Source organism: Phascolarctos cinereus, unplaced genomic scaffold (genome assembly GCF_003287225.1).
Source record: "Phascolarctos cinereus isolate Bilbo 61053 unplaced genomic scaffold, phaCin_HiC Scaffold_3;HRSCAF=262, whole genome shotgun sequence".
NCBI lineage: Eukaryota > Metazoa > Chordata > Mammalia > Diprotodontia > Phascolarctidae > Phascolarctos > Phascolarctos cinereus.
This window is the reverse complement of record NW_027555736.1, coordinates 237,106,407-237,131,847: the sequence shown is the minus strand read 5'-3', so window position 1 is coordinate 237,131,847 and position 25,441 is coordinate 237,106,407. Positions and strand designations below refer to the sequence as shown.

The window sequence follows — 25,441 nt, the reverse complement described above, 5'->3', positions numbered from 1 at the left end:
TTGAAGAAAAACTTTGGTTTTTTTTTAGCTTTATTCTTTCTGTACTCTCGATAACTCAGCTTTCTGTCTTCTCACCCACCCTCCTTAAGGTGCCCTGGTGTTCTCTTCCCTCTTCTATCAAAATCCTTTCTCAGGAAAAAATGTAATAATTGCTGTTTTTAAATATTTAAAGAGTCTTATTCTGGAAGAGGGATTAAATTAATGCTATATAGCTTTAGAAGGCAGGACTAAGACCAATGAATAGAAGCTATATATGGAGACAGATTTAAGCTCAAAATATAGAGACAGGTTCTAGCAATTGGAGGTTGCTAAAAATGCAGTGGGCTGCCTTGAGCTCCAGTGAGTTCTTAACCACTGTATTTGAGAAAAGGCTTGGTGATCATCTGTTCTATAGTAGAGATTTATGCATGGGGTTGGATATTGGATTAGAGGCCCCTTGACTTAAATCAATGCATAAGATCTCCCAAGGAGGTTTGCTAAGCATTGCTACCAATTGTGAAATGAAATACCTTGTTCTTCATCAAAGGAATTTCAGGTGTCAGTGGAGAATATTTGGGTGGGTGTTGTCAAGAAAATTTGCTGTCAAGTCATGTCAAGTACTTAGGGGTCTGCTGGTGCCAATTTATACTGATTCCTGATTTGTACTGTTTGTTAAATATTCAATGTGAACATTTACACAGAAATGTTTTACAGGAACAGGAAAATGCTACAGATCAAGGTTTGTTTTGTTGTTTTGTTGATTGACTAGACTTAAGAAAGAGGTGGAGAAAATATTAATAATGCAGATTAAACTTAAAAGTATATTATAGGTATATTTTACTCTCTCAGAGAGCTGGTTGTTAAACATTTACTAACACATTCCTGCACGTAGGCCACTGAGAAAGCACTGTGGTATAATGGGCAAAGCATAAGCCTTGGTGTTAGATTCCACACTTATTAGCTGTGAGACATGGGCATATAATTTAACCTCTCTGAACCTCAATTTCCTTATCACTAAGATAGGAATAATAATATTTTTACTATGTACCTCACAGGGTTTATAATGCTACATAAATGTGAATTATCATTTTACATTTGTCTTCATGTAAGACTATATTCGCACAGAGAGATGCAAACAAAAGCCTCACTCTGTGTAATCTCAGCAAATTCATTGGGAGAACTCAACAAATTGATCAAGGACTGTCCTGATTAAATCCCCTTAAGTATGCACATGTCAAACTTCCTTACTAGACCATAAGCTTGGTGACGGCAGGGATCATATCTTACCTACGCTTTAAGAACTGACCAACCAGAAGTCCTATTTTACAGTATCAACTCTGATTAGTGGGAGCTAATAGAATATTTTTGGAACCTAAAAAATATTTACATATTTAAACAGCTGTGAATAAACTCTTCAAATTCTTAATGATGACATATTGACTACATTTATAAAAAAAAGAAAAACTGGAAACAGGTAAAATGCTTTAAATTAAATATAATGCTATAGGGACCACTGCTAAAAATATAATTCTTAGGAATTTCTCTTGCAGATTGCATGTCTTAGAACATCTGGATCTCTTCTCAAAGACAAAATCTACTGTTACACATATGATTCACCACTATGCATATATTTTGTATCACAAAGTACTGATTTTGGTGATTGGTGAGATGCTATGTACTTTGTTGAGGAAAAAAAGAAAAAAATAGTATCAGGAGGTGACAGAGGATATGATTCTTCCTCCTCTCAGAGGAATATTATGATTCATAATATTGGGAAAATAAAATGCCATATAATTCTTTTAAAAGTTGAACTCTTCTGAAAGTTGTCAAGATCTTTTCTCCTTCCCCCACCCCAACCTCATTTTTTACCAATTATACCATCTCTAGATTGGTAGGTATACTCTGGAGATGGAAACTGTGCAGTATGTATTCTGTTTAGAACGTGCCTCAGATTTCCCCTTTAAATCTTTGTACTGATCACATTGCTAGCTCTGACGGAGACTAGGCACTTCTGGGCTTGGTATAAAAACAGGGTTTTAGGGATAGTGTTATAGCTTCAGAAATAAAGGTAGAGGAATCAGTGGGTTGGTGTGGAGAGTCTGAAATGCATATGGTCCCCCAGAGCACTAGAGCTGCTATCCTGCTCTGCATCCAGAGGAGTGGGAGTAATGGGAGACCAACAATGATTGGCAGAGAATAGGAACTGTACTCCATGTTCCTCCCAATCCTCAAAACCCTCGCTTCTTCCGTTTGAGCTCTTTTGATTCCTTTGTCATTCCTCTGCCATGTCTTCCAGAAATACAAAATCCACTATAAAAAATAAATTAACTTTGTGTTGATTATCTGAAAAAGAAAAATTCAGTAAGGACAGTAACAATCACCTGAAGGCTCCAACTATGGGCCTTAGATGAAGCATGACCTACTTAGAGACACAGAACTTGATGTTTCTTTTTCTTTTCTCTACATTTTCCTAGCCATTTGGGTGCTTTGACACCTTCAAAGAAAGGACGAGTTAATGACCAAGTTGCTGTTATAATCTAATACAGGGGCAGGCGACCTGCTGCCCTGAGGCCACTTGTGGCCCTCTAGGTCCTCAACTGCAGCCTTTTGATTGAACCCGAACTCTACAGAACAAATCCCTTTAATAAAATGATTTGTTCTGTAAAACTTGGACTTAGTCAAAAGGCTGCACCCGAGGACCTAGAAGGCCACATGTAGCCTCTAGGATGAAGATTCCCCATCCTTGATTCTAATAGGGAAGAGAGTAAACAATTGAGTGGCTTCATAGTACATGGAGCGCTGGACTTGGAGTTGGGGAAGACCTGAGTTTAAATCTGTACTCAAAAGTTTACTAGCTGTGTGACCCTGGACACTATTTGCCTCAGTTTCTTCTTGTGTACAATGGGGATAATAATAGCACCTATCTTCTAGGGCTGTTGTGTGGATCAAATGAGATAATGCTTAGCTCAGTGCCTGGCTAATAGTAGGTGCAATACAGATGTTAATTATTATTTGTGATGATGATGATGGTGTTGATGTACAAAAGTCTCAGTGCATTTTTAAGTTATTTAAGCTATTAAACCTTAAAATTGTGCCAAGACTTTTGAGAACCTGATATTTACGTATAAATGTGGATAAATGTTAATATACATGTAAATGTGTGTTGTTACTGTTCAGTTGTTTTAGTTGTGCCCGACTTTTCATGACCCTATTTGGAGTTTTCTTGGCAGAGATATTGGAGTGGTTTGCCATTTCCAGCTCATTTTGCAGATGAGGAAACTGAGGCAAACAGGGTTAAGTGACTTGTCCAGGGCTACACTAGTAAGTGTCTGAGGTCAGATTTGAACTCGGGAAGATGAGTCTTCCTGACTCCAGGCCTGGCACTCTATCCACTGCACCACCTAGCTACTCAATAAATGTGTAGTTTTATTTATTAATATGGCTATGTATACATCTATAATCCAAAATTACTAAATCAGGAAAGGCTATTAGCAAGTTCATGAAGTTGATTACTTTCAATTTTTCATCTATATATGTATATATCTCGTTTATATATAGTTTACGTGTCCTCCCATTAGACTGTGAGCCCCTTGAGAGTAGGGTCAGTCTGTTGCTTTTCTTTGTATTCTCAGCACTTAGCACAATGCCTGGCACATAGTAGGTGGTTAATAAATGTTTATCTACTATTTATACTTTCATTAGGAAATATTATAATTTGTTTATTTAAGTAATACTTTAATTCTTTATTGAAAAAAAGAGAGCATTGACTGAGGATGGGCTCCTGATGTAAAATGCAATCTGTGAGATTCAAACACATGATCATTTATTCATGTTGACGTGTTTACATGCTGCTTTAATGAAGGAAGGCCTCTTCGTCACGACTAACAAATCGCTGGCCTTGGCAGCAAAACACAAAGAGCACTTTTAGGAATTTGCTTCTTGCTCTTTGCTTCCGTGGACGTTAGCCAGTGCTGCCTTTAACCGGCACACGCGTTGTGGTTGTGTGTCCTTTGCTCCTGTACCGGACCATGATGTCAGGGAAGTGACACCATGACATGCAAGTGAATTGACAGCATATGCAGAAAGTTGATAAAACCAAGTTCCCAAGCTAAACTTTTTAGAGGACCCTTCTTTCTCATTTGTTTACCTGTCTACTCACCTACTTCCTCACCAACTTGAATAGCAAAAAGACAGCTCTTGTTCTCTTGTTCAAGTCAGAGGTCTGAGAGCAAAAATATTCCTCTTTTCCTCAAAGCAGGGACATAATGTTATCCTGTTAAGAAGACATTACATTTTAGCACCAGTCCTCAGAGTAGTTTATGGCCACTTTTTTTCTAGTTGAGTTTTTTTTCCTCTTATTATTTTTTTAAATCCAAAGAAACCTGGGAAAAGTTTAAAATGTAGAGCTAAGAAATCATAGTAAAGACCGTCTTCAAGTTGCAGCTGACCTATGCTTACAAAATAGCTGCCGACCCTGTAAGTGGTGGAGCTCCCCGTGCCATTGCCATGGGAACCATTGTAAAAATGTACAAACGTAGTAGCTGCTGGAGCTGGTGAGCAGGCAGGCAGAGATGTCAGTCCTTTTATTCCCTCATGTCTTTCTGTGGGCTGGGATACTTCTTCCCTGGGTCTTGACTTTCTAGCCATTCCCTTGGTCCCCTTCTTTCTGGAGTTGTTTCCCTTTAAACCAGACCACAAGTAATGGCGGGTGACTGACTTAATGCCAGCTAGTTAGCTCCCTTTGCTGGTAACTGTTACTGATTTATTTTTGTACCCAGAGAAATCTTGGTGAATGGTTTTTTTTTCCTGTGGTGTGAAGTTGTTAAAATAAATCAATAACTCTCCTCTGACTATGATTCCCCTCTCACTCTCTTCTTCCCCCACCAAATCTTGCTTTAGCAAATACTGCAATTTTAAATCTCTTTCCCCTACTGGGTGTTATTCCCAATTGCCCCTTTAATACACAGCATTCAAGCAAAAACACACAGAATTTAGTAATTCCATTGACCACCAGCTTTATTATATTTGATGACTCAAACACAAAATAACCTCTTAACATAAAAGGATAAATGTTTCCCAAGCCTTGAGGGAAGAATCAGTCTCAATAGGAATCCATTTGTGCTATGAGAAGAGAGAAGGATAAGGAAGGAGGAAATGAAAATTACCAGCCTTGGCCTGAATAGATTTTTAGTGATGTAGGCCCTATCCTGAATATGACATGTGCATAGTTCATTTATACTGCTCTGGCTCAGTAATGTCCCCTTGGGTGCTGGAGATTTCTCATGCACTTTTCATGGCAACTGTTCCTTGCCTTTCACTTTCCTGGAACTTTCTGCTCTTCCTCTTTTTGCTCCCCCAAGTCCAAAAGATAAGTAGAAGTAGCTTGGGAGTCAAGGCCACCTCTCTACACAAACAGAAACAGGTACTTCTTCCAAAGTCTTTTGAATCACTATCACCTGGGGTGCACAACATTGTACCCAAAGGCCCGTTACACAAACAAAGAAAAAAATCCCTTAAAAAACAAATAAAGGGAAGAGGGTGTGGCACTGGGGAAACAGTAAATCTCTTTTGTCTCTCCTATGCATCCTCTTTCATCTTCCTCTTGCCTCCTTGTGACCCCTTATTCAGATTGATACTATCACAGTTCTACTATTTACTACCTGTGTGACCTTGGGTAAAGTCACTTCATTTCTCTTGGCCTCATTTCCTTTATCTAGAAAAATGAAAGATTTAGACTAAATGAATTGTAAGGTCTTTTCCAACTCTAAATCCTCGTCTTTACATTAAGAATCACACACTTTCTAGATAGTTTATAAACTTTAATTTGGCTATTGGTACTCTAAATGTGAAGTTCTTGTCAGATAAATGGATATACTGATGGAGGAACTGAATTATATCAATTTTGATATTCTTTCTTTAAATGAAATAAGGAGAAAAAAAAAGAAGTTGCAGCAAATGGAAGGCTAGCTCACAGGTGCTCTTTGAAGAGGCGAATGAAAGGAATTTGCAGAGTTGGTTTTATTGTGTGTCCAAAAGCAATGAGAAACATAATTTCATGGGATATTTGTTCAATTTATATTATAATCTTCATATCACATATTTGCAGAACATATCAATGTGAAAATAATCATAGGTAATGCAGCCATGTCTAGAGGCAGCTAGGTGGCAGAGTAGGTAGAGTACTAACTCAGGTGGGGTTAGGAAGTTCAAATCTGGCCTCAGACACTTACTAGCAGTGTTACCCTGGGCAAGTCACTTAACTTCTGTCTGACTCAGTTTTCTCATCTCCAAATGTTAATAATAACAGCATCTACCTCACAGGGCTGTTGTGAGGATCAAATGACGTAACATATGTAAAGAACTTTGTAGACCTTAAAGCACTATATAAATTCTAGCTACTACTATCATTACATCTGATGAAGAGGTAGAGAAATTTTATGAAGAGGAAGCTCAGCGAGCTACCAAAATAAGTGAACATAAATAAATAAATATATTCTGATACTTGGTGACTTCACTATAAAGGTGGGAAAAGATGAGGATGGCTAGAAATATATGGGAAAATGTCAATCAGGAATAAGAAACAAGAGAAGCTAAGAAATTATAGATTATACAGTAGCCTCATACCCATTTCTCATGAACACTCTCTGGATAAAGAATCAGCTGGCACTAGACGTGACAAGCACTGAATAACCTCACCAAAATGAGGTAGATTACATTCAATAGACAGGAAAATGCTCATTACTAATGTGAGAGTCATTCCTGAATCAACTGCTCATAGTCAGACCACCAACTTGTTAAAAATGAAAAGTAGTACAAAGTGAGAAGGAAGAATAAAAATGAGAAAAAGATATAGCATGAGATTCAAATGACTATTGATAGTGAAAAATGAATAGCAGACAAAGGAAAGGTCATGGATCTGGACTACAATAGTTCATAGAGAAGTTTAATTAATGTAAATTAATTTCCATAGCAATAGAAAAAAAGGCTAAAAACTACTTTAGTCAGCAAACAATTGGCTTACTTACCAAGCAGAGAAAGCTGTCATATAAAAGGCAATCCGAGGTTAGAATACAACTTTTTAAAAAATAAAATCTTACAGAGAAAGATGATGGAAGATTATGTACAGTATTTACTCAGAGAGGAAAGATCTAACAAAACAAAATTATCCTGAGGGTATTTAAGTTTGAAAAGGAATGAAGAAAAATGAAAAAGATCTACAAAGATTTTTACAATAATTTTTTTTTTAAGCCTTCATAGGAAGTAGGGCCGTACTTGAGCTCTGAAATCACAGTCCCAGTTCTTATAAAGGAGGTGGAAATAACATTGAGAAAAACAGACAGGAAAAATGGTTGGATTGGGCAAATCATACACAAAAGAGATTCATGATGGAGGTGACACAATTATGAAAGTGTTGAGGGACACAAGGTATTTGAAGGAGGCAAAGACACCAGCGTCATTAACCTAATTAAAAGTTACTAAGAAAGAAGCAAAAGTTACTAAGACGACAACAGCAACTACCAATCTGTATGCCTACTGTATTTCACCACATAACTGTCAGCACTGCATTACTATCCAAAAATTGGTTTTATCGCGTAACCATCACATGGTATAATTCTGTTCATCATGCCACTAAAAAGGAAAACGGAGAAGCAATGTAGTCATCAGTGGCATATGGATATGCATCTATCTCTCCCTCATTGTGAGCCGTGAACCTAGAATTCTCAGTTCATGTGCATTGTCAGTATATTTCCAAAAGCCGACTTGTATGGTTTGTTTAGTAAGCTGCAGTACTAATGGTATTGTCATTCAACCCAATGAAGAGCCATAGGCACAAGGGGAGGGGAGGGGCAGGCGAAGCTGCCATGAGTAAGTCACGTGATATGATAAGACTTTGCATCTTCCCAATTTTAACGTATATTCACGAGTATTCCATGCATCCTAATCTTGCACCAAAGACAGTTTAGTAATAAATGATTTTTAAGTAATACAAGGCACAATTAAAAAAAAAAAGCTTCACATAACAATTGCACTCCCCTTTTTTGCAAAAAAATTTTTGGCATGAACTATGATGATTATGGGTGAAATATGGTATATTTCCATCTACATAAAATTTTTATGAGGAGTGTCTGCAAATGAATCAAATGAATCCTTGATTGGGAGTATTAGTAGGAAACAAGAAGGTTTCCTTAAGTGATATCCCACAGTAGACCACATCTTTACCATCACAAACTTGACTGAGATACAGAACAAACAAAATCCAACTGTTCTTACTGTTTGTAGTTCATAATAAAGCAATTTATTCAGTAGAGCAAAATGACATTTTAAAAGCTTTCTTTCAACAAGATGTCTATTATCCACATCAAAGTCATTCAAGTTTGCTTGAAAGTGCTAATAACAGATAAGTTGATGACCCTCTAATCATAAATATCAAGTGAGGAATAAAATAAAAAAATGTATACTTGCCAAAGGTGTTAACCACCATGATGGAGAACCTCTAAGAGTGATTCCTCATGGACAGTGAGGCTTTCCAGATACTCCTGTCTGTGGATATCATCATACTGGTTGCATTATATCCAGGATCATTGTGGAGCCTTCTGGAAAAGGGCTACAACCACTCCAAAAGTTTGGCTTAAATATCCACAGAAGAAAAACCAAGTGAATGGAGAATATTAATTGTCCTGATTATGACATGCAGTTAGATAGTCAACACATGGAGCTTGTCCGTCAGCATATGTCTTTAGGACAGATTGTACATGGATGAGTTGGGCCTAGCATTAAACAAGAGTGGAAAAGTGTATTAGATTGTCCTCAGGAAATTGCAAAAATCCTTTAATTACCACAAGTTTACTCCAAAGACAAAGGTCCATAATTTTAATACCAATATTCTACAGTAGTTTTTATATGACTATGAAAATGGAATATACTACAGCCTCACAAGAATTAAAAATGAGTGTCAATCACCCAGAATGCAATGGTGAGAAGCAGAGTACACATGAGTAAGGTGCTAAGATAGAACAGACTGGGGTAATGTGTGGCCAAAAAGTGAGCATGGACCAGTCATATTGCAAGAGCAAGGGATTACAGGTAGACAGACCAGGTGTTCCAGTGACATCCTCAGGAGGAAATGAGAAAGGTTTTTAACACTTTGGGTGGATTCCCTGTGCCAAATTTATAGGATAACATTGATAAGGATTGCATAGGATGAGTAGGTATAGATCAATGGCCATCTGGGGAAAATGCCCAAATTGGTTAGCTCACAGATCCATTTGATCATTTGAGGATTAAATGGGATTGTGCTACCATTAGAGAACTGTTTCCATGGGAAGATGTGATGCTCTAAATGGTTGTTTAGTTGTTTGGTGGCTGTCCTTCATTTTCAAAGTTGACCAAAATGATGTCACTATGTTGGAGTCAAGTTACAGTGTGTCTAACTGGCTGATCAGGTCAATATGAGCTTACTTGTTCTAAATAATTAGGTGGCAAGTGAACTATTGAAACACAAGCCACTCATGAATTGGGGATTGCCAGTACTTCCTTTGACAAATGTCAGCTACATCTTAAAACAATTTTATTTTGGGGTGACCTGTATGTAGTTACCATTTATAGGACAAACAATTCACACTGGAAAAACTCTTATATTTGAGAAACACTTACATATATTATTTTATTTGAGCCTCATAATAAAACCATGGGGATAAGCACCACAGCATTATTATCATTCCTATTTTATAGATGAGGAGACAGGCTCAGCAAGGTTAAATGACTTATCCATAGTCACAAAACACTGATAGTTGCAGTATTTGAACCTCTGTCTTCTTGGATTCTAAATCCAGTGTTCTCTCCATGACAATACCTGGCTTTCTTTAAAAGACATTTGAGAAACTCCAGCAGGATCCCCCCAAGTGGATGAAAAAAAAATACTGTAGACTTTGGAAAAGAAAACAAATTGGAAGCCAACAATTTCATTATCACCACCGAACACAGCTTCTCTTTACTGTAGACAACCAGTCTTAGGCAAGTCTTTCTACATCTTTAGCTTACATGACTGGTTTGTTCTTCATCATCTATCCTCAGGGCTCCAGGAAAGTCAAAGCTTGGTAGGACTGACAAGTTAAGTGATAGCTACACTTAACCTGTGAGAGGAAAAAAAAAAGATTAAAGGCAAGGTTTGGTGCTTGGCAAAATTGAACTGTGGCCCCATTTTGGTTCTGGCCGTCTTCCCTCTTCCTTTCTATTCCCCTGCTCCCCTTCTACTGTGTCTTCTGATACTCCGTCTCCCCTATCCCCCAGTAATCTGGCACCTTTAGCTCTCCCTCTAACTATCCAAATCCTCCACATACTCTACCCAATCCTATAAAATGCTAAGTGTCTTATGCTCCAAATTATTTTTTGTATTATGTCGAGAACATCATACTGTTCTGAGAATGGATGAGCTCAGTAAATACTGTTGGAAGAGCTGTGTGAAGCTATGGATTCAATCTCAGAGAGATCTCATCTCCATTTAGTTACTTCAGGTGAATCCCTGCTCATCTAAGTGGTATGGACAGCAATGTCAGATGCAGGAGCTCCACGTATGAAAAGTGAAATAGAAAGTAAGGTTCTTTACTATAGAGGTAGTGATTAGGTGGAGGGGGGGGTCAGTATCCAACAGGGGTAGGAGAGGGTATTGGCAGAAAGGGAAGGGGAGAAAGGCCCACTTACGGTGCTTATTCTACCTGACTCTGGTTCCCAGATGGGCTGTGGGTTGCTTGGGGTAAAGGTAGGAAAAAGAAAGTGTACCCTTAGTGGTTATCTCCACTTGGCCTGTGTAGGTGCTGGGTGGCCTAGAGCAGGGGAAGAGGGGGCACTTGGTATGCTTCATTTTTGAAAGTATTTATTAGCTTCCCTTACATGCGTTTCTTCTCTTTTGTAAGTAATCTTTCTTCTTAATTTTCCTTTCTGATTACATTTGTCATTTCCTTACCCAGTTTCACTCCTATGTTTAAAAATAAATATTGTGTAAAAATTATACGGAGGTAATCAACAGTCTTTTGTTAAATGACTCCCATGTGCCAGATGTTGTCCTAGGTGCTGAGGTTACAGACAAGAATGAAATGATCTCCACATTTAAGGAGTTTATGTTATGTTATGTACAAGATAGAACATAAGATATCATAAGATATCATATATCTTTTTTTTCCCTTTTTTTGAATCTTGTATTTTCTTTATTGTTCACTCAATTGTCACACTATAAATATTTCGTCTGCTGTAGAATATAAATGATTAAATCCTATATGTTCATTTAGCATGCCTTCATCAATAATAAGATATGTTAATCTATGAGTACATTTTTCTCAAAAATGTTTTTAAAGAAATAGGTAGACATATGGCTGGTTATTAATGGGTATTTTCATTCTCAACTTTTCCAGTAACAATGATAGAAAATCTGCTATCTTTTTACTGTTTGCTGTCTTCCTCTGTTTAAGATATCATATATCTTATGAGACTGCAAGGAGGATGTGCCTTGGAGATATGAGTTTGGGATTCATGACCTAGTGAAAAGACCTCAACATCTGGATTATTCCCATACCTCATAGTTTATGTTCTATGTTCTCTCTCTCTCTCTGTATACACACATGTACATATATGTATGTATACACATGTACATACATACACACATATAAGTATATATGCATGTATAGGTATACATATGTGCATAATAATATATGCATAATATTACTAGCTAATAACAGTACTTTAAGGTTTCCAAATATTACCTCCTTAGATCTTTGTAACAACCTTGGGAGGTAGGTGCTATTATTATCCCCATGTTACAGATAAGTAAACAGAGACTAAGTGACTTGCCCTGGGTCATACAGCTAGTAAGTGTCTGAGGCCAGATTTGAACTCAGGTCTTTGTGACTCCAGGTCCAGCACTCTATCCATTGTGACACCTAGGCTGCCTCTATACAAAATATATAAATATATTCAAACTATATAAATATAATAAAACTATATAAAAACAAGTACAGTATATATTATATATGTATGTATATATATGTATACATGTATATGTATGTGTATATATATATATATACATATATATATTTTGGGGGACAGAGAGGATACTGGCAGATGAGATGAGAGCATGAGGAAAGGCTTCATGTAGATGTTCCTCGAGCTGAATTTCGAAGGAAACAAGTGATTCTAAGACTCAGAGGTGGGGAAAGAGTACATTCTAGTAATAGAGGATAGATAGTGTAAAGATGCAGAAATGAAAGATAGAGTATTATGAATGGGGAACAGCAAGAAGGCCCATCTGGCTGGATTGCAGATTTGAGGAAGGGGAATAATGCATAGCACAGTTGGAAAGGTAGGTTGGGGCCTTATTGTGAAGAGATTTAAAAACCAAATAGAAGATTTTATTTTTGATTCACAAGGCAATAAACAAAGAGCTACTAGAGTTTATTAAGAGGGTGATAGGGTCAGACTTGGACATAAGGAAAATCAGTTTAGCAGCTATGTGGAAGATGGATTGAGGTACGGAGAGGCCTGAGGCAAAGAGACTAAATTTGGAGGCTATTTCAATAGTCCGAGTGAGAGATGATGAGAGCCTGAACCAGAGTCATATGAGGTGAGAGATGTTCTTGAGGTAGAAACAGCAATATTTGGATTATTAGATATCGGTTGTGGGGGGGAGTAGGTGAAAGAGAGGAATTGAAGATGAAACTGAAATTGTGAACTTGGGTACTTTAGAAGGATGATGATGACCTTGATAGAAATAGAGTATTTCAGATGAGGTGTGGGTTTTGGGGAAAATATACTGAGTCCTATTTTAGGCATGTTGAGTTTGATATACCTACAGGTCATCCAGTTTGAAGCATCCAATAGACAATTAAAGATGCAAGACTGGAGCTCAGGAAATAGTCTAGGGGTTAATATATCCATCCAGGAGTTATCTTCATAGAGATAATAATTAAGTCTATGGGAGCCGAGGTCACCACATGAGAGAGGTTAGAGAAAGAAGAGAAGAGAACCAAGTGGGGATATAGCTACAGTTAGATTTGATATAGGCATCTAGCAAGGGAGAGTGAGAAGGTGCAGTCAGAAAAGTAGGAGGGGAACCAAGAGAGAATGAGGTCATAAAACCCCAGAGTACAGAGAGTATCTGGTGAAGAGGATGGCTAATAGTGTCAAATGCTGCAGAGAATTTGAGAAAAATGGGGATTGAGAAAAATCTATGAGTTTTGGCAATTAAGGGATTGTTGGTAACTTTAGAGAGGGTGATGCCAGTCGACTTATAATGTCAGAAGATGGATGCAAAGGGCTAAAAAGGAAGTGAGAGGAGAGGAAATTGAGGCAATAGACATAGACAACTTTTTCTAAGAGTGACTCAAAAGGGAGGAAAGTTTATAGGATGAAATTCTAAGGGAATGGAAGATTCTAGGATTTTTTTTAAGGCTGGAAGAAGTTTGGGCATGCTTCTAGATAACAGAGGGGAAATCATCAGAGACTGAAGGTTAGAGTTTCAGTGAAATCTTTTTTCCTTCAAACTAATGAATAATTTGCTAGAGGACGATTTGCTAGAAAAGATAGGAAGGGTTCTTGTGGAGGAATTTGTCTAGTAAAGGAGAAGAGCCATCTCTTCATCAGAGACTGGAGTATGTGGGGAAAGACTTGGGGGGATGATGTCAAGAAGTTTTGAAATGTGGAGAAAGGGAAAAGAGGGAACACATGGTGAGTGGTTGGTATTTTCTCAGTAGTGAGATCCTCAGCTAAGAGTGTGGAAGAAGGGCATGAGGCAAGAAGCTTGAGGAAAAAAGAGGAGATTTAGAAGATACTCTGTGGGAGTGGAATAGAGAATCTTTCCAAGATTCCAAATGGCAAATGACTGCCTTGAATTAAGAGCTCTGTTGAGATTAGATTGTATAATTTATAGTGGACCTAGTCAGCTCAGTTGTATGATTTCCTTCAGCTCCATTCAGCAAAATGCAAATATGAGTGGAAAGAGCAAATGGTTGGAGTGATCCTGAGATGGGGTTTGGCAAGATGTGAACAACAGTAAGACAAGGGGCAAGGGATTTTAGAATAGAGGACCGTGTAAGGTTGAATAGGTTAACTGTAAGGTCAAGACTGGGAAAGGGGGGAAGTGATGTCAGCAAGGGTGATGGCTGGGGAGTGTTAAGGGATAGAGGTCTTAGAGAGCTTAATGAGGAAGAAGAATGGGGTCAAGAAGGGGTGAGGCTGGGGTAGTCTTGGGTAGGCAGGGGTTCTCCTGGGATCTGAGGTAATCTCCAGAGATTCACTCATGTAAAATGTTTCATAGGAAAAGTTCTACAGAAATCTAATATGTAAATGAAAATTAATCAGGTTTGTCCAGAGATTACTGCTTTATTTCAAAGAATTCAATCCATGCAATCAGTCGAAATGCTATGTGAATTATAAAATGAAATGCTATGTAAATGTGAGTAATCTTGGAGTTAGAAGACCTAAGTTCAAATCTTGTCTCACACACTTACTAGCTATGTGAGTCTGGGAAAGCCATTTCACGTCTCAGTCTCAGATTCCTTATCTGTAAAATGAGTATTATAATAATAGCACCTGTGTCATGGTGTTGTGAGGCTCAAATGTTATAATGTATATGAGTGTTCTGCAAGCCTTCAAGTCAACATAAATGTCAGATATTCTTATTCTTATTCTTAACAAGTCTTAATTGAACATTTGTCATATATTCAGCACTAAGATAGGGAATGGAGATACAAGAAATAAATAATAAATTGTTCTTGTTCTGAAGGACAAGCAAGACAATCATTAGAAAAAAAATTCATACTAATATGTGCAGTACAATAGGACATTTGGATAGTATATGAGTTTATATTGGGGATGGTGGGGGGCTTAAAATTGTCAGAGGCTAATTATTTAAGAGAGAAGCATCTTTTTACTAAACAAAACAGCCTTCTACCATTTTATTTAAATACAGCTATTCATGGCTCAAGCATTACCTGGGATTGATGGTTTGGATTCACATGGTTGAATTGTTTTCTGATTTTAGGAAGCTTATAAAATTATTAATAAATCAAAGCTCATTGAGATTTGGATCAAATTCCCAACCAAGATAGAAAGTCTGATGCTTTACCATAGGTTCCCAAAGTGGGCTATACTGCCCTTGAGGAGTGCTGGAAGGGGCACCAGAGGGTGGTGAAAGCCTTGGGTACATTGCCTGGGGTGGGGGGCATTGAATAAAAATTGAATAAAAATCAGGGAGCGGTGGAAGCATAAGGAAAGAAGAGAAGAGAAGAAAATTTTGAAAAACTGTTCATGCATGTTTCAGCAGTTTGTAATGTAACAGAGTTAAAAGTCGTAGTGATTAAATTATTTTCCAAATAAACACACAAAATGCAAGTTATAACTAATCAGTGGTCAAGTCCACTGATTACTAAGCAAGTGTTGGCACACTCTGTCAGGAAGTCCAGCATGCATTGGCAGAATATGTGCATGTAATGACTTGTTTACAGTATGATTCTATATGGTTACATGATGCAATATTGTGTTGTTAAAATTTCAGTGCAAGAAAAACCCCACAAATTTACAATAAAGTATTAAATTTATGATGTCATTTAAAAATATCATATTTTTTAAAATGACACAAATTTTAAAAAAAGTTAAAAGGCTAAAGAAAGTAGGTTTCCAGTGGTACACTGAGTAATTTTTTTTTAAAGGGTGCAGTAGGCCAAATACTTTTGGAAACCTCTGCTTTAAATCAAGGTTTGAACCTTGAGCCCTTTTGCATCTTTGTAGCAATCCCAGCCATTCATTGGCATTTTCTTTTGCAGCCCACTGTTCACAAATAAGAGAACACACAGATTTAAAAAAAAAAGCAGTTAGAGTAGGACTGGTTGGATTTTTATCTAGCCAGTAAAAATTCAGATAGTTCAATGAGAAATTAAAAATATAATTTTACAGAAAAAGATAAACCTCAGAATAAACGTTTCCCATTTCAGGTGGAGAGGAGGTAAAGCAAATTAAAGTCTTTCCTCATTTCTCCCACAGAGAACATTTTTAAAGCAGTGTCTTAGTCCATTCCAGGCACACTTCTCATCAGAGTCCCAAACGCCTCACCAACCTAGTTTCCATTCCCATTTGTATTCTTGCTGGCTCAACTCTATTCCAACCCACTACTCTAAGAGTCAGTGCTGGACCACATTTCCCCAAAACCTGGAAGATTTCCTCTGCTGGAACAGATCTGTGTCCAAAAGCCTCTTACAGTTAGCCTAGGGATGATTCACTAGCAATGGATAATCTACTGATTGTCAGCATAAGGAGAATATCTTTACCACTCATCTATAGGCCTGAGTGGGAGTAAATAACAACTGTGTGTAGTTTCCAGCCCTTTTCCACTCAAGTGCCCAATCATTACTTCTCACAGGCTATTTGTTACTTGCATCTCACTTATTCTTTCCTGTCATAGACTGATCTACTTTCATACCTATTTTCAACCTCTTTGTGTCCACCTCTAGAATGACCAAACTTTGAGCTCATCTCCCTATTCAGAAACTTAGCTTTTGCCTGACCCTTCAGGCTCATCTGGATTCTTGGTGTCAGGTTTTCCTAATCTGATCTATCTCACCATCATCGAAACATCATTGCTTATAGCAGGATTGGTTAAAGGGGAAGAGCCTTAGATGGTTCCAAGGTTCCTAATCTGAGGCATCAGAAAAATAGTGGTACCATTGATAGGCATAATATGAGAGCTGTCCAATTTCTATGAGTGGGATTGGCTGTTTATCAAGAATAATAAAGTAGCTACAGAATCAAAAAGCCCTCATTTTTCAAATACACAATTCTTGTTCACCAGGTCCTAGTGATTTCAAAGAAGGTGATATTTTTGAGTTATCTGATATTAACCTATTTTTTTCCCACTACATTTAAGGTGTAATCCTCTTATGACGGCATGGATGATGTTTTAGGCATTGAAGGCTCATGTTATTTATTATTTGTTATGTTTCTTTGCTTATGTTTTCTTTCCATCCAGAAAAGGAATGAAATCATGAGATTCACAGGCACTGACACCTCTATTTTTTATCTCCCCAAAGTAGGGGCTCAATAAATGGTTATTGAACAAATGAATATATGAACTATATATGAATTATTCATATGAATACATGAAATATATGAATTATAAGGAACATAAAGAATGATTCTATACTACTTCCTTATCTTAATTTTCTTAGTTGTCCTGAACAGTTGGTGTTATTATTCCTACTGAAGCACTGAACTCTTCAATCACTGTGTTTAAAGTTATATAGAGAGGAAACATAACTTTTATGTGAATGAAAAGCATTTGTAAAACATGTGCCAAATGCTATTCTAAGCTCTGGGGATCTGAATAGAAAAAGAAGACAGTCTTTGCTCTGAAGGAGCTCACAGTCTAATCAGAGAAGGCAATACATGTAGAAGGGTTAAGCTATAGGGCAGATGACAAGGTCTAGAGGTCCTAAGGCCATAGCTACAAGACTGACGGTAAGGCCCAGGATTCCTTAGGATGTATTGGAGTGGCTGCTCCACACAGGGGTCAGTTGTGAGGAGGGAAAGTGGGGCCTTGCTGTATACCAGATGTATCTGGAGCCCTCTAGGCACCCTAGATGGAGTTTAAGAAGGCCTGCCAGTGGGGAGAAGGTGAAGTGGTGCCTAATAGCACTCACAAACCAAGTAGTGGAGTTTCATATTGGGGATTGTCTGTTGTTATTAATTTTGTTTCACATATATATGTACATACATGCATACATGTGTATTATGTTAAGCATATTTGAATTATATTATGCATGTGTTATGTTAAGCATAATTGAATTATGTTAAGGGAGAAGCCAATTTCTTTGATCTCTCATCTTGGACTCCCATCTTTATGTGATTACCATATTTGATAGCTGTTCTCTGTGACTACTGCTGTTGAAGCTCAAGGATGCTTTCTTACGTGTCTCATTCCTATAGATTTATGCATATGTAAAAATGTATGAAACAATTGCTTTAAGAAATAGAGAGGGAGAGTAGAGGAAAGGGGACTGACCTTTGAGTCATCATATGTGTATCCTTGGGCAAATCATTTAGACTCTGAGTCTCAGTTTCCTTGTTTGTAAAATGGGAATAACATAGGTACTATACTTCACAGGGTTGTTAGAATCATATGAGATACTGTATGTAATACTCAAATGAATCTGTGATCTCACTGACTCGATTTCCTTGCAAGGACTTAGACTGTAACCCATCCTTGCTCATCTATCCTGTGTGACTCTCATTCATATTCTCCCAAAAGTTCACCTAGCAGAATTTACCTCATGTGTTAGAGGCCTTCCTTGCCTTCTCTGACATCCTGAGAGCACCAGTGGATCACTTCAGATTTGTCTTCCCTCCCTCTTGCCATGTGACCAGACTGCTTTTTCCTATCGTAAAATTCTTTGGCAACATTCTCTGCACCTATTCTTCTTCCTTGTTTATGTATTACAGCCTGTTTACACCCATTAGGAATCTCTCTATTGCCCTTTGGGTGACATTCATCTTCAGCTCTTCACAGCTAATGATGTTCCACACATTGTTGCCATGTAGCAGTACCAGTAAAATGTTGGTATTGAAAAGATAGGGTTTTGCTTTCATGGGAAGTACAGATTAAATAAAAGAAATTTACAACATCCCCAAAGCAATAAAGCTGCTTTGCTCTTCCTTTTCAATTCCAAGACCAATATTGTATTAGAAAAAAAATTGTCTGAAACAAATTTGTTCCAGATAGCTGTACTGTCAGACAAGCTTCATAGAATACTTATTTAAATGCATAATGAAATATGGGCCATAGACATTCTTTATCTGCTTGCTCTTTTCTATTTGGATGGTCAGGCCAAATTCCTTTGAACAATTACGGACCTCTTATAGGAGGTTCTGCAATTTTCTATAGCTTGATGCAATCAACAAGACATCACCAGCTACTGGGAATCCCTCTTTGACCTGGATTCCACTTTGTCCTCAGACTTAGTGATGAATATCTTTGGTGAGCATAATATACTTGTTTAGCATCACCTGACGTTTCTTATTAGAGGGAGATTGAATAGGGCTGCTTTTCATATGAAAATGAATCTTAAATGACTTTGATGTATGGATAGGGGACTTATTGTAAAAGGTGAAGAAAGAAGGAATTTGTAGCTAAATGGAATCCTGGGTCACAGGTATTTCTTGGAGAAGCAAAGAAATGAATTGTCGGAGTGGGTTTCGTTATATACTCAGAGGCAGCAAGAGACATCATTTCCTGAGATGTTTGGTTATCACATGATATACTAATGACAAATGTATGTGAAAAGACCACCATGAAAATAATTACAGCTCTTAAACTATCATCAGTTGATAAGGATTGAGTAGTAGGGAAGTTTTTTTAAGAACTTTATAAAACCCTACAAATAAAATCGACATGTGGTCTTAGTGATACTTGGTGACTTCAATAAAAAATATGGGAAAAATTAAGGATGAGGAGAAATATATGGGAAAGCATGGTTTAGGAATAAGGAAGGAGAGAGGCCACAGGACCTTTAAATAACACAGAAGCCTCACACCTCTATATCTGGAACACTATTTTAAAGAAGAACTGGTAGGTGCTAGACATAGAAAACATCAAATAGCATTGCAAAGAGTGAACAAGATTATGTTTTAATGTACAGGAGAAAACTTAATATTGATTTGAAAATTATTCCTGAGTTAGCTGTCTGTGTACACTCAGGCCATCAACTTTTTAGAGCAAAGATCAGAATGAATAAAAACCAACAAGAAAGAAGAGTAATGAATAATTGTGATAGATAATTTCATTAAAGATAATAGCAACAGGAAGACAACATAGCAAAATTTGGGACTGCCAAAGTAGTCCTTAGGGAAAAATTTATGTCTCTAAACATTTTTGTTAACAAAAAAGAAAAATAAATCAGTGAATTGAGAATGCAACTAAAAATTCTAGAAAACCAACATTAAGCAACCTCAATTAAACACCAACATAGAAATCTTAGAAATAAAATAAGAGATGAATACAGTTTTAAAAAATTGAATTAATAAACAAAGCCAGAGGCTGTTATTTTTGGTGGAAAAAACAAACAAACCCAACCACTCAATAAAATAGATGTCATTAGCTAGTTTGATCAAAAAGAAGAAAGAGGCAAAATTATTAACATAAAAATATTGCTAGAAACTATTTATGACAATAAAACTGACAAATAAAATAAATAAATATTTATAAAAATATAGTATATACAGATTAACAGGATAAGCAACAAAGAATTTAAACAATCTGATTTCTGAGGAAGAAATTGAACTTCCAGAGAAAATGAATTCCGGGCTGGACAGATTTACAAGTGAATTCTATCAAACATTCAAAGGCAATTCATTCCAATAGTATATAAACTGCTTATAAAAAGAGCAAAAGAAGAGATCCTACTAAATTCCTTCTGTGATGCAGATACGGTCTTGATGTGTAATCCACAGAGAGTCAAAATAGAAAAGAAAATTATAAACCAATATCCCAAATGAACATTAGTGTAAAATTTTAAAATCACTTATTAGCCAAGATGCTAAAACAAAATGTTATGAAGATTAAATACTATGATCTGGTTGGATATATAAGGAATTCAGTGCTGGTTTAATATTAGGAAAATCATAAACTTAACTCTATTAATATTAACAAAATTATATGATTATATTAATAGATGCAGGAAACAAAGCATTTGACAAAATACAATACAAATTTCTATTAAAACATTAGAAAACATAGGAATACATGAGTCTTAAAATATATTAAAATGTAATATACATAATAAAATATAAAAGTAAAATCCATTAAAAACCTAGAGCTATCATTTTATGTAACAGATAAATTAGAATCCTTTTCAGTAAAATCAGGGATGAAACAAGGGAATATCCATTGTTACCACTTCTATTTGACATAGTACTAATTCAAACTATAGCAATAAAAAAAGAAAAAAAATTTGAGAAAATAAACATAGATTAAGAAGGAACAAAATTGTCACTTTTTGCAGATGATATGATTGTGTACTTAAAGTACCCTAAAAGAGTCAACTGAAAATTAATTGAAGCAATAACTTTGGTAAACATGCAGGATAGAAAATAAATCCTATTATTCAAATCATTAACATTTCTATATAATACCAATAAATCCCAGCAGGAAGAGTTAGAAAAAGTAATTCCAATTAAAATGACTACAGAATATATCTTTCTACCAAGATACACATAAGAACCATATACATGAAATTACAAACTACTGTTTACAGAAATACAGATCTAAATAATAAGAAAATATTAATGGATCTTGGGGAGGATGAGTCAACATAATAAAATGACAAACCTACCTAAATTAATTTACTAATTCAATGTAATACCGAAGGATTAATTTGTGGAACTAGAAAAAATAATAGTGACATTCATATGGATGCAAAAAAGATCAAGAATTTCAAAGGAAACAATGAAATAACATGAGAATGAAAGGGGCCTAGCAGGGCCAGATCTCAAACTATACTACAAAATGGAGTCATCAAACTATCTGGTACTGAATAAGAAATAGAGTGGTTGATCAATGGACTAGATTAGATATAGAACATAGATTAAATGACCACACTAACCTAGTTTTTGATAAACCCAAAGATCCCAACTACTGGGGCAAGAACTTATCATTTGACAAAAAACTGCTAGGAGAACTGAAAAGCAGTCTGGCAGAAGCTGGTTATAGTCCAATATCTCACACAATACACCAAGGTGACCTTGAAATGGGTACATATTTTAAACATAAAGAGCAATATCATAAGCAAATTAGGGGAGCACTGAAAGAATTATCTGACAGATCTATGGATAAGGGAAGGATTCATAAGTACAAGAGGCCGCGTGAGGTAAAATAGATAATTTTGATTACATTAAATTAAATAGGCTTTGCACAAACAAAACTGATGCAGCTGAAACTAGAATGAAATCAGGAAACTGGGGAAAAAACTTTTTATAGCTAGTTTCTCCGATAAAGGTCTAATTTCTCAAATACATGGAGAACTGAGCCAAATGTATGAAAATAAGAGCCATTTCCCAATTGACAAATAGGTAAAGGAAATGAACAGGCAGTTTTCAGAAGAAGAAATCAAAAGTAACAGTAGTTGTATAAAATGCTCTAAATCACTAATAATTAGAGAAATGTAAATTAAAACAACTCTGGAGTACCACTTGACACCTATCAGATTGGATAAGATGACAGAAAAGAAAAATGGCAGATATTGGAAAGGATGTGGAAAATAGGTACACTAATGCACTGTTAGTGGAGTTGTGAACTGTTCCAACTATTCTGAAGAACAATTTGGAACCATGTCTAAAGCAGTAATTCTCAAAGTAATTTGGTACTATAAAAAATAAAGAGATTGATAAGTGAACAGATTAGGTATACAACATACAGAAGCAAATGTATCTAAAACCCTAATATTTGATAAATACGAAGACCTTATCTACTGAGATAAGGACTCTCATCACTGGACAAAAACTGCTGGGAAAATCAGACAGTAGTATGGAAGAAATTAGTGTTAGACTGATACCTTACATCTTGTACTAGTGTAAGGTCTAAATGGAAATTTGGCCTAGATATAAAAGGTATCACAATATATTTATTGGAGAACAACAAATTAGAGAAGCATGGAAAAAACTGTGTGTATCAGACCTATACCCACTCACTCCCAAGGATATAGGGATGCACACATGTGCACATAGGTCCATTGATGAGGGAGTGTGGCCCATATTTATGGGCAGATTTTTATATTTGGATCATTCCTTACCTTCTAATGAATAAATGTTATGATTATCCTTGCTTTATCATTATATGGTAAATGTTTCATTTTTTAAGAGGAATATGTTGTATACCAACTACTTTTAACCTTACTAGGTATTTCTCCCTATTCTTTTAAGTAAATGAATAACTGTAGTTTTTACTGAAAATAATTTTTAGGGATGGGGACGAAGACATGTGTTTCTCCAGGAATTTTATCAGCTGCTGAAAGCTAATGAGGGGTACAAATTAAAATACATTACTTTCTGAAATTAAAGGGAAGATTACTGTGGTACTGCTCTCATTTTTCATGAGTTTATGTAGTTGTAAAATGAAGTAACATCTAAGCATATTACAAATAATTTTAAAGAAACAATAACAATAATAATATTTTTTTTGTCCATCTCTTTGAATTCCACAAATGGAGAAGCACTGGGTCCCTGAAACAATGATCTTCCTTACCTTCCTCCATACACACTTTGTAGTATGGGCCTAAGTGTTGAGTCATTCCCATTGAGGTAACTGGTCTTGCATTGCTCAATTCACCCTTGAGTGATGGTAAGGAAGATGAGACATAATTTGACAGAATTAGTACTAGCTGAAAAAAGCAACTGGCTTTTCTAGAGTTGCCTCCTCTCCCCAACAATGATGTGCCTACCTTCTGATGTATATAATAATAGAAACCACTCAGAGAACAAAACAAGATTTAACTTTTTATCTGGTATCTGGGTTCTTTTTGCACTAATTTTCTGCATCTTTTAATGAATAAGAAAATAAAATGGGGCATTCTCATCATGTTAATGTTATTGATTCTTTTCCATACTTTGTGCTATTAACACTAAGAAAACTTTAGTGCAATGATATCTATTCAAACTTTGTTGTCTCTTTTTTTTTCCAGTGAGAAGTTGGATGGAAAAACTAAAAGACAAGGTACAAAACATTATTTTCTTCTTTTGGATACATCATAGTCTGTGGAACTTTCTAATAAAAGTCCCCCAGAATGGCGTGGCTTTAATTCCTTATCTTGGTTGTGACTGACTAGTTTTCGCAGGTCAAGGGTTAAGAGAGAAAACATTTTCTATCAATTGTTTCTTGTCAAACACTTGGGATGTTTCAAAGCTCAGCTCATACACCACTGTACGTGAAATCTTTCTTGAACTCTCCAATCAAGAGCTCTCCTTTCCAAAATTATCTTGTGTTTATGCATTCACTTTGTATACTCATAGATCTACGTCTTCTTTCTTCTCATAGAATGTTAGCAACTCGAGGAAAGGGAGTGATTCATTCTTGTTTTTATGTCTCCAGTCCTTAGCAAAGAACCTGGCACATAATGAATGTTTAACAAATGTTTGTTGATGGGTTGATTAACTTTGCTATTAGTAGTATTATTCATCCACAGAAAGGCAAAATCCTATATCATTAAGTGAATAAATATCTCTAATAGACGGATATGGTATCTGTTCTAGGGAATTCTTAAAACAGAGTCTTATTAGGATGGGGCATCAAAAGAGGGCCTGTATGGGGAACGTGAACTTTGGAAAGACAGAAGAATACAGATCTAAGTCCCTGGTCCTGAAGAAGAGGTGAATTAATGGATTCCACTCAAAAGTGGAGATTTGAAAGAAGGAGAATAACCTTTGAAATCCTGAGTGAGACACTACATGAATATAAACATTGATACTGAGAGACTCAAATGAGATAATTGATGTAAAGCACTTTGCAAACATTAAGGTGCTAGATAAATGCCAGTTACTATTATTACTATCAGCTAACAGCCACTAGGTGTCTTCATTCCCATAGCTTCTACTGCTAAGTTCAAACAATGTTTGTAGAGCAATATAAGGATGTGCTGGTAAATGTGTAATACTGGACTCTCCAAAAAAGAAAAAAGAAGTGTGCACAGACTTTAAAATTTAATCTGCATTATTTATACTTTCTTAAATCTAGATATTCAACAAAATAACAAATCAAACCTTCATTGTTAGTAATTGACTGATTGAAAATTTAAAAGTGGGTCCTCCTGAGCTGCACGCCCCTGGATACAATTGATTCTCCCATTGGAATAAAAGTCTTACTTAACACAGCTGACCTACAAAAAATGTTTTCCTTTCTTACATTATGTCTAACACCCATGTTAAAATGCTCAGAGATAAATCACTTTCCTTCCAGGTTCAAGATTTTTATTCTTCCTTATTTATTCCCTCTCTCTTCAAGTTTATCATGTTTAATTATTTCCTAATTTCAAACTGTAATTACTCATATCTATAGAGTCTTGAATTAATTGCTGTAGCTTGTGTCAGATTTCATTATTTTACGGCAGTCCATATTTAACTGGGATTTTAGTTACAAGAAAAATCTTTTTTCCTTTATAATATTAGAGGATTTGCCTCAGATTCCCGTAGCTCATGAGGCAATTCTGATGATAGCTTTTCATGCTGTAGGGTCAAGTATTTTCATGGCAGAATGATCTGTTCAAAAAATACACATGCACATGTATACAGATTCTCCTGTGCTTCTATCCCCCTTCAAACCAAGAACTAGCATCCAGTTTTAGTAAATTATCTTTATTCTGTTCAGAGTTTGTAAATCTATGCTGCTGGAATTAGAATATATTATTCTCTTAAATATTAAAACCAGTACTGAACCATT

The 25,441-nt window shown here is 36.2% G+C and overlaps 1 protein-coding gene across 2 annotated transcripts in view; it reads left to right on the top strand.

The window, feature by feature from the left end:
- ARMH4 (armadillo like helical domain containing 4) overlaps positions 1-25,441 on the top strand; it is a 123,049-nt gene that overhangs the window by 91,474 nt on the left and 6,134 nt on the right. For both annotated transcript variants that reach the window (XM_020986461.2, XM_020986460.2), the window contains exon 6: positions 23,691-23,722. In XM_020986461.2, coding sequence (XP_020842120.1) covers positions 23,691-23,722 — 32 coding nt within the window. The remainder of the gene's footprint in view (positions 1-23,690; positions 23,723-25,441) is intronic.